General features: G+C 43.0%; 1 protein-coding gene across 1 annotated transcript in view; it reads left to right on the forward strand.

Moving 5' to 3' along the window:
• The first annotated feature begins 10,049 nt into the window (after positions 1-10,049).
• The window catches only part of LOC129701160 (integrin alpha-1-like), a 54,909-nt gene continuing 54,085 nt past the window's right edge, over positions 10,050-10,873 (forward strand). Inside the window, exon 1 of the mRNA XM_055642581.1 lies at positions 10,050-10,143. Within this exon, the coding sequence (XP_055498556.1) occupies positions 10,050-10,143 (94 nt within the window). The remainder of the gene's footprint in view (positions 10,144-10,873) is intronic.

The following is a 10,873-nucleotide window of genomic DNA, read 5'->3' on the forward strand; positions in this document are numbered from 1 at the left end:
TAATATTTAAAAGACTAGTGTTATATCAATATGCATACAGTTTGCAAATGACAGCATAATGAATGTAGAAAACAGAAGTGGAAAATAGTGACAGTCATAGATACACGGCTGCAGGAATATACATATTGGATATTAAAGAATATATGACATTTAAGGAGGACAGGGAGCTATGAAAAGGTGTAGAAGTGGTACTGTTAATCAATGATGATTTAATACAAGTGAGACGGAAGACCAAGAAACCAGGATGTAGATGCCACTTGGAAGGTGATGGGAAAAAAAAGATTTTCAGAAAGATACAACAATAATTATGGGAATATTGATTTGTTGTCAAAACTGGTTTTAGAGTTACATTCACTGCAATTCAAATGTATAGGATATTTTGTATTAGTTCAATGCAATGAGTCTTGACATTTATTACATTGTGGCAGAGATAAATGTCTTGACAGAGTAATCAAGAAAGTTTATTTCTGTAATAGGACTACTTTCACTTGTAATAATCAATTCACAATGAATTATTACTCTAAAATGATTCAAGGATGATTTAACAGATAAACACAAAATTCAAAATAAAATTTAAATACTAAATTAACATCCTCATTTTTATCAATAATCAGCAGATGCAGACTGTTAGAGATCATTCAGGAGTTGTAGAATTATGTGGGTAGCAGGAATTAATTAAAATGTGAAACAGGCTTCATAAAAAACTTCATAATTTAACTTTTACTGATACTTAAAGGCCAATGAAACCAGTCATTGGGTGTGAGGCATTCTGAACCATTGTAACTGTGCAGAGGAGGACAATAGATGACTGTTTATGTTAATCCACATCGCCATGATGAGATCAGGGATCAGGGAAGGCATTAACTGGCCATGTCCTGTCATTGTTAAAGAGATATCCTACCACTTAATACACAATTCAGAACATGCCTGTTTGTCATGTAATATTCTGTCTGCATATCCAGGAAGCCATCGCTCAACACTGTAACAGAAGAAGTATGCTTTGCATGTCTGGTGTTTTTAAGAGTCATGTGTTTTATTTTCATATGTCCTGAAGAGAGCTTGCAAAGTAAGAAATTCCACAAATTTACCCATCTCCGCTCATGATATTCAAGTTCATAAGAACATACGATCAAAAGTCAAGTCAAGTCAAGTCAAGTCAAGTCTATTTGTCACACACACATACGAGATGTGCAGTGAAATGAAAGTGGCAATGCTCGCGGACTTTTGTACAAACAACCAAACAACCAAACAAATTATAAACACAATCATAACACACATATTCTTTTACATAATAAATAATGGAAGGAAAAAACGTTCAATAGAGTTAGTCCCTGGTGAGATAGGCGTTTACAGTCCGAATTGCCTCTGGGAAGAAACTCCTTCTCAACCTCTCCGTTCTCACCGCATGGCAACGGAGGCGTTTGCCTGACCGTAGCAGCTGGAACAGTCTGTTGCAGGGGTGGAAGGGGTCTCCCATGATTTTATTTGCTCTGGAGTTGCACCTCCTGTTATATAGTTCCTGCAGGGGGGCGAGTGAAGTTCCCATAGTGCGTTCGGCCAAACGCACTACTCTCTGCAGAGTCTTCTTGTCCTTGGCAGAGCAATTTCCAAACCAGATGGTAATGTTCCCGGACAAGATGCTTTCCTCAGCCGCTGCGTAGAAGCACTGGAGGATCCTCGGAGACACTCTGAATTTCCTCAATTGCCTGAGGTGGTAAAGATGCTGCCTTGCCTTACTCACGAGTGCTGAGGCGTGTGATGCCCATGTCATATCCTCGGAGATGTGGACTCCCAGATATTTAAAACAGTTCACCCTATCCACAGGATCCCCATTTATCCACAATGGAGTGTACGTCCTCGGATGATGTGCCCTCCTAAAGTCCATGATCAGTGCCTTCGTTTTTTTGATGTTCAAGAGGAGGCTGTTATCCTGGCACCAGAGTGCTAGATCAGCCACCTCCTCCCGGTAGGCCTTCTCGTCGTTGTCTGAGATCAGGCCCACCACCACAGTGTCATCAGCAAACTTAATTATTGAGTTGGAGCTGAACCTAGCCACACAGTCATGTGTGTACAGGGAGTACAATAGGGGGCTGAGGACGCAACCCTGGGGCGATCCTGTGCTCAGGGTGAGGGACTTTGATGTATTCCCTCCCATCTTTTATTTACGGGTAACTTTTAAATCTCTCCCTGCACGGGAGACCCGACCTTTTCTTGTCGGGTCTCCGTTGTCGTTGGGGCTGCAACGAGGAACGGCCTCCAACAGGAGAAGACCGGGGAATCTGGTGCCGACGACTCACCTCACCGTCGCGGAGCTGGCCGAGTCCAGAGCGGGTGGAGCGGTGGTGGAGCGATGCTGCTGCTGCTGCGCCCGACCTCCGGAGATTCGGAGGCTGCAACTGCGGGTCTGGCGGACGGCGGCACTGGGAGCCCGCGGGTCCCTGGAGGGAGACCGCTTTACAGGGCTCTCGCAACGGCGACTTCTCCCGCCCGAGTTGCGGGGTTGAAGAGCTCCTGGAGCGGGGCCTGACATCACCGCCCCGCGCGGCTTGGAATGGCCGCGGGACTCTGCGAGCGCACGCCGGGGGCTCTAACACCAAGACCCGGTGTGCGACCTCGCACCACCCGGCGTGGCTTTAATGGCCGCGGGACAATCGCCATCGGCAGCCGGAGGCTTTGACTTTGACTCTGACATGGGGGGGGGGGGGGAGGGCAGTGGAGAGATAAGTTTTTTTTGGCCTTCCATCACAGCGATGTGATGGATGTTTATGTAAATTATGTTGTGTCTTGGGTCTATTTGTTTGTAATGTATGGCTGCAGAAACTGCATTTCGTTTGGACCTCAAGGGGTCCAGATGACAATTAAATTGAATCTTGAATCTTGAATGCTATTCTCCATTGAATACTAGGGCAGCTATTAACTAACACAAGCACCCAATAATACTTGAATTATTGAGATTATTTTCTAGTTAGATTGTTCCTGATGGAAAAAAAATCCAAGGTGAAATCTCTCACTTGTTGACCCTTGGAATACTGTGAGCAAATTTGAGCCCCAGGAGAAGCTCAGGAGAAGCAGAGGAAGTTTACAAGAATGATTCCAGGAATGAGTGGGTTAGCATATGATGACCATTTGACAGCACTGGGCCTCTACTCACTGGAGTTTAGAAGGTTTTAGGGGGATCTCATTCAAAGTGACAGAATAATGAAAGGCATAGTTAGAGTGGATGTGGAAAGGATGTTTCCACTGGTGCGAGAATCAAGGTTTCAAGGTCAGTTTATTGTCACATGTACCAATTAAGGTACAGTGAAATTTGAATTACCATACAGCCATACTAAGTGAAAAGCAACATGACACACAACCACATAAAATCAAAGTTAACATAAACATCCATCGCAGTGGATTCCACATTCCTCACTGTGATGGAAGACAGTAAAGTACGATCTGTTTCCTCTTGTTCTCCCGCAGTCGGGGCAGTCAAACCATCTGCAGCTGACGATCGAAGCCCCCATTGGGGTGTTCGAAATCTCCCGCGTCGGGGCGGTTGAAACTCTCTCTGCGGCATGGAGCTCCCGAGTCGGCCTCTTCTTACCAGAGACCACGGGCTTCACGATGTTAATGTCCACAGGCCCCGCGGTTGGATGTTTAAGTCCCACAGGCTCCCAGGTGCCCCTGTCGGTCTCCAGGAAAGGCCGCCAACTCCACGATGTTAGGTCGCAGTGCAGATGGAGATACAATACGGTAAATAATTGCATCTCCAAGGTAACAGATTGAAAAAAAGTCCCCCCCACATAAAACAAACCAAGGAACACTAAAACATCCTTTTAACACATACTTAAAATAACAAAAAGAAGAAAGGACAGACAGATTGTTGGCGAGGTAGCTACTAGGCGCCACACCTCCTCCTTCTAGGACCAGAGGTCATAGCCTCAAAATCAAAGGGCGCTCTTTTAGAAAGGAGGTGAGGAAGAACTTTAGTCAGAACGTAGTTAATCTGAGGAACTCATTGCCACAGAGGGCTGTGTCAAGACAAGTCAAGTCAAGAGAGTTTATTGTCAAGTTCCCCAGATAGGACAATGAACTTCTTGCATTGCTGTGGAGGCAGTCAGTCGATATTTTTAAGGCAGAGATTGAGAAATTCTTGATTAGAACGGGTGTTAAGGGTTATGGGGGGGAAGGCAGGAAAATGAGATTAGGAGGCAGAGATCAGCCATGGTTGGATGGCGGGGTAGACACGATGGGCCGAATGGCCTAATTCTATTCCTATAACTTGTGAACTCCCCTTCCTATGCTGCCTTTTCGGTCCTGCGCTTCCTCTATTGCCAGAATGAGGCCACATGCAAACTGGAGGAACAACACCTCATATTCTGCTTGAGTATCATACAATCCAGAGTGTGAACAATTTAGTTAACTACAAAACCACCCCCTCCTCCTTCTATCCTGCCCCCACACCGTCCTGTGCTGTGAACTTGCATGTATTTCTCCCCAACATTCCTTCCACTAGCCACCGCAATTCACAATTCTTCAATCGTTGTATCTCACAACTTATGTCTTTTCATCTCGATCTTTGTCCAATCATCTGCCTATCAAAAAATCCTCTCACCCCTATCCATCTATTTCTTGCCAGGCTTTGGCAAATCAAATTCCTTGTATGTTTTTACATACTTGGCTAATAAATTAATTACATTTACAATACAATACAGTTCCATATTTCTACATCCTAGTGATTTTAGTTCCAACTCCTTTATAGGAATAGAGGAAAGGCACTCTTGAAGTTATAGTGGTTCATTTATTATCCCTTTCTGCTTATTGCTTATTTGATCTCCACAAGCCACAGTTGTGTTAGGGGCTTCAGAATATATTTAATTATAATCAAATTGGTACACAGTTCCAGCCAACATTTTGAAGCAATGATAGGCACAATGTTGGCTGCCAATAAGTTGCTTAATCATCAAAGCTTGAAATGCAGGTTTAGCACTGCATTTAGAATCCAAGGAATATCCCACCTGATCCAATAAATATGCTGCACTCAGTGTCAGCAACCCATGCTACATCTCTGCCCCACAAGGGGAATTAATTCTTCCATGCCTCAGAAGCCTCCTTCACCAACAAATAAACCAGAATAGCACCATGCAGGAATTTGTAATTAGAGCCTTTAAATGACTTGTGGCTTGTACCTGGAGCTCTGAGGTAGTTGCAAGATCATAATTCCTACCCACTGTCCACTAGGTGCCTGGGATTAAAGTTAACCCTGTGTTTTATTCTTTGCTCACATTACACTGCTTTGCTCACATTTACATCCACAATTTCTCACTTTGTTTGCATATGAACTGTGGGTTCATTTCCGAATGCTCTTTTATTATACTTCAGGTGCTGATACTAAGTTTTTTTGGTTTTCTTTTACATTTCAGATATTAATTCTTTTAAATTAATTAAGGAAGTCCATGGGATAAATTAATGTGAACGTATAATGAACTCCTGCAAGAAAAGCAAATAGAAATTTTGAGTCCTCAACTTTTGGAACATAAGATTATTTTGATTGATAATAGATGGTATGACAACATTTGCTCTGGTCTTGATGTCAACTAATAAACAGATAAAATGCCTGCGTGAGTGGGTCCTTGTAAAGTGTACAACAGAGCACTAATTGTTACGCAGCTTTGAAAGCGTTGAAAAGCAAAACATTTTGATTGTTTATATCCATGTAAATGCTTAAGGCAGAATCAATATTTATCTGGTCAATATCTATAACAACATAATAGATTTGTTGGTGGAATTTTTTTCAAATAAATAACAGAGATATAAATTTGTAAGGAGGCATATGTGATGCTGAGAGTTTTGTTAAACCAACAGCTTGAAAGCATTATGTTACCGGAAACCACAAGCCAGTGGCATGTCATATTCAGAGCTCCATTCAGTTCATGAACTACACTAAGTGGAGAAATATGTCACATTTTCTCTCAAGGAAGAATTATTATATATTGCTCAGTTAGCAGCTACATCAGTCTGTTTTCCTTGATTGAATGAAGTTGAAAAAGTCTTTAGAGATACAGCGCGGAAACAGGCCCTTCAGCCCACCGAGTCCGCGCTGAACAGTGATCACCCCGCACACTAACACTATCCTACACACTAAGGACAATTTACAATTTTACTGAAGACAATTAACCTACAAACCTGTACATTTCTGGTGTGTATGAGGAAACCGGAGCACCTGGAGAAACCCATGAGGTCACAGGGAGAATGTACAAACTCCGTACAGACAACACGCATAGTCAGGATCGAACCCGGGTCTCTGGCGCTGTAAGGCAGCAGCTCTATTGCGAAGCTACTGTGCAGCCCTGAAAACTGTTGAGGTTCTACCCCTCCAAAATATCACAGATATTGCTTGGTTGGGTATTCTCTCCCAGGTTATGACTTCAAACTGTTCCAAATAGGTATTTATGCCAGCAACTAGAACCAAAAAGGTCTGCATCAAGTAGAAATATTAATATAATAGTTGTGGAACCATCTGGTTGTTTTTGCAAAGGTTTAATTGCAAGTTAAATCTCCCTGACAGTAAGAATTATAGTCCTCTCACAAATGTGTGGTATGGGGGAGTCAACACATTTACGGAAAGAACCGTAAAAAGTATTTTTGATGAGATGCAGCATTGCTGGCAATATCCACTTTTATAGTATAGAACAAAAACTGAAAAGTTACAGAATTTGCGGAGAAAACTAGATTATTTAAAATCTATTCAGTGCATGCACCACTAACAAAGCCCACATTATCCTCCATGCTTATGGTCCAATGTAACCTTTTTGGTGTTTTAACAGGCCATTTCTTTACTGTGGCCTGGAGTCACATACAACTGGATAAGGTAATGGCAGGAGATTTCCTCTCCATGGGGCATAAGAAAACTGAATGGGTTTTACTGTAATCAATGTACAGTAATCAGGTCATTTCTTGGTAACATAGAAACATAGAAACATAGAAAACAGGTGCAGGAGTAGGCCATTCGGCCCTTCGAGCCTGCACCGCAATTCAATATGATCATGGCTGATCCAACTCAGTATCCTGTTCCTGCCTTCTCTCCATACCCCCTGATCCCTTTAGCCACAAGGGCCACATCTAACTCCCTCTTAAATATAGCCAATGAACTGGCCTCAACTACCTTCTGCGGCAGAGAATTCCAGAGATTCACCACTCTCTGTGTGAAAAAAGTTTTCCTCATCTCGGTCCTAAAAGATTTCCCCCTTATCCTTAAACTATGACCCCTTGTTCTGGAACACCAGACACCTGGAACAAGTAACCTTAAATGACACCGTCTTTCAAAAAATGCTTACATCATTCCAAAAAAAGAATCAGCTCAAAGGATAATCTCTGATACACTTTGACCAGATAGTAGTGAATTGGTTCCTTTAATTGCTGCTTTTACCTGCAAAATCCAACCCCAACCATCTTTTGTCTAACACCAACAAGTTTGCCTTGGCCAAGTTTAGAACTTTAACTTATGGACCTGCCCTGTCCTGATCTGTAACTATTTTAAAGCGAGTAGACTATGGTCGCTGGTCCCAAAAGGCTCGCCCATTGACATTTTGGTCACTTGCCTTTCCCAATTCCCTAAGATCAAATCTAGTAATTCCCAAAAAGTAGGTTCTCATTCATTGAAGAGAGAAACAAATTGCCCTTAATCAGATTGTTTCAACAATTTTCTTAAAGATCCATGAATTTGATAGTATATTCAAGGACGAGTATAATCAAGAATGAGTCTCACTCTGGACTCTCCCTCTTCACCCTGCTCCTACCCGGCAAGAGATACAGATGCGTGAAAATGCATACCTCAAGATTCAGTGACAGTCTCTTCCCAGCTGTTATCAGGCACCTGAACCATCATCCTAACACCAACGAGAGAGTGGTCCTGACCTACGATGCACCTCATTGGAGATTCTCAAACTAACTTTAATTGGACTTTTCTGATCTTTATCTTGCACTAAACGTTATTCCCTTTATCAGGTACACCGTCCTGTACACTGGGGAATGGCTTGATTGTAATCATGGACAGCGTGATTGTTGACTGGACAGCACGCATCAAAAAACTTTCCACTGTACCTCGATACATGTTACAATAAACTAAACTAATTCTGATACTGAAGCCTGAGTTACCCTCAGCCAGCTAGGTGGGGTAGTATTCTTTGCATGCCTAACACCAGACACCTGGAACAAGTATACGGTTATGAACTCTGTCATGGCAAGAAACATAGCAGGTAGACAAATAAACATTTAAGGATATGCTTTTACAATATTGAAGGAGGTAGTTTAATTTGTTCCCTCTGCGCTGGCTTTCAGAGCATTCTCATTAGTCCTAGTCTCTCATTTAATTCCTTTTATCCTATTCCCTATTTGATCAATTTCCCACCTGGGATAAATAAAGTTCTATTGTATTGTACTGATTCAGGATCAGTTCCTGTGGATTGGAGGGGAGCAAATGTTATCCTGGATCTGGATCTGGATCTGAATGTAAAATGCTGAAAAGCTCAAGAGCATTTTTCAGCGCTATGATGTGGTGGTGGACGTGCTAGTCGGGTTGGAGATGCTTTTGGAGTTGCATCTTTGTATGTGTTGATGTTTTGGAGATCTCTGATGCTGGCTGGTAGGGTATTCCAATCCCACTTTTTAAGAAAGGAGGGAGAGAGAAAACAGGGAATTACAGACCAGTTAAGGGCCTGTCCCACTTGGACAACCTAATCCACGAGTTTAGAAGACCCAAGACGAGTTGAAAAAAATGTCAAGGTTGTGTTGACTCGCCGAAGTAAAAGACCTCCTACGACCTCCTACGACTATGTCTACAACCCCCTACGACCCCCCTTGACCTCAGTCTTCCACACCCAAGACCAACTACGACTTGCTACGAGTGGAAAATGATCACATGATGAAATGATGTCATGTTTGCATTTTTTTCTCGGGCCAGTTACCGACCTACGACTACCATCACGACCTACTACAACCTACCTACGAGTAAAAAGTATCAATTTTTTTCATGCCGACCTTCTCTTTACTTGTGGACATTTATTATCAGGCTGGAAAAAACGCCTCAACCTACTTGAGGCCACGAGTACGCGGAGACCACTCACGAGCATGAGGAAGAGTTACAAAGATCTCCTACGACCTTGTGGTGACCATGCTGCGAGTACGAGTCAAGTGCAAACTCGGCAGAGGTCGCCAATTAGGTCGTGAAAGTGGGACAGGTACTTTAGCCTCCCCCTGCCACAGGCACCATGTAATCCCGTGCTACCTGTTCCATGGTCGGATAGTCGGCGACTAAACCGTCTCTCTCACCTGGTTTGCCAGAGGAGTATAGGAGCAAAGAGGTCCTTCTGCAGTTGTACAGGGCCCTGGTGAGGCCACACCTGGAGTATTATGTGCAGTTTTGGTCTCCAAATTTGAGAAAGGACATTCTTGCTATTGAGGGAGTGCAGCCTCGGTTCACAAGATTAATTCCCGGGATGGCGGGACTGTCATATGTTGAAAGAATGGAGCGACTGGGCTTGTATACTCTGGAATTTAGAAGGATGAGAGGGATTCTTATTGAAACATATAAAATTATTAAGGGATTGGATACGCTAGAGGCAGGAAACATGTTCCCGATGTTGGGGGAGGCCAGAACCAGGGAGACAGTTTAAGAATAAGGGGTAGGCCATTTAGAACGGAGACGAGGAAAAACCTTTTCACCCAGAGAGTTGTGAATCAGTGGAATTCTCTGCCTCAGAAGGCAATGGAGGCCGATTCTCTGGATGCTTTCAAGAGAGAGTTAGATAGAGTTAGATAGGTCTCTTAAAGATAGCGGAGAAGGGATATTGGGAGAAGGCAGGAACAGGGTACTGATTGTGGATGATCAGCCCTGATCCCAGTGAATGGCGGTGTTGGCTCGAAGGGCTGAATGGCCTACTCCTGTACCTATTGTGTATTGTATTCTCTTTCACACTCCTAACAAGATCTCCTGACATTTCCTGCCACCCTTCTACTTCAGGGCTAAATTACTGCAGACGGCAAGCACTTCTACATATCTCAGGGATATGACTGGTAATCAGAGCACCCAGGAGGTAACCCGCAATGTTAGAGAGAGAATGTACAAACTCCCCACTGCCCACACCCAAGGTCAAAATCAAGGTTTGGATCCATTTGTGGACTAATTTCAAAACCTAGGTCATTTGAGCTGTGGTACAGCAATTCTATCCACCCACTGGCATCTTTCCCAACTCCTGAGAACCACTCACCCATTATCACAGATTGCAGGGTAGTATTTGGGATGGTATGGAGAACTTGTGTAAATGACAGGAGAAACACATCACCCGTAAACTACCCACCTACCTGTCCTGCCTAGCACCTTCCTGCTCATCTGGGATGAGTCTCTGATTTTCATATTTGCTTTATTGGCATTCTCAGAATCCATGAAACTGAATGGGAGCCAGCCTTACTCCAGTCTTAGGGGCTGTTTATGTCAAACGTGTAAATGTAATAATAATAATATTTTGATAATTACAAGCAATAAGGGAAAAAATGTAAAAGCAAAAGTCTGACGTTGTTTGACATGTCGTTGCTTTGGTCATCCTCCAATTTCAAAAACCATTTAAAGGGTAAAGTTTAAAGGCTAACACATTTTTCACATGTAAAAACACTTCTCTTTGCCCGCAACAGCTTATCGTTGAAAAAAAAACTGTTAGCATTATCATGAAAGCAAGCTATCGTGAGAAAAAACACACCTTTCCATGTCAAACATCTCGGTATTATGCAATACCTGGTTCTGAGAATATTGATGACTGGTTTAGGTTTCCGCTAATTTGGTAATTCTGTGGACCGAAAAATAGCCCGCGATATACATTATGTCTTCACTTTAACT

Source organism: Leucoraja erinacea, chromosome 1, assembly GCF_028641065.1.
Source record: "Leucoraja erinacea ecotype New England chromosome 1, Leri_hhj_1, whole genome shotgun sequence".
Taxonomy (NCBI): domain Eukaryota; kingdom Metazoa; phylum Chordata; class Chondrichthyes; order Rajiformes; family Rajidae; genus Leucoraja; species Leucoraja erinaceus.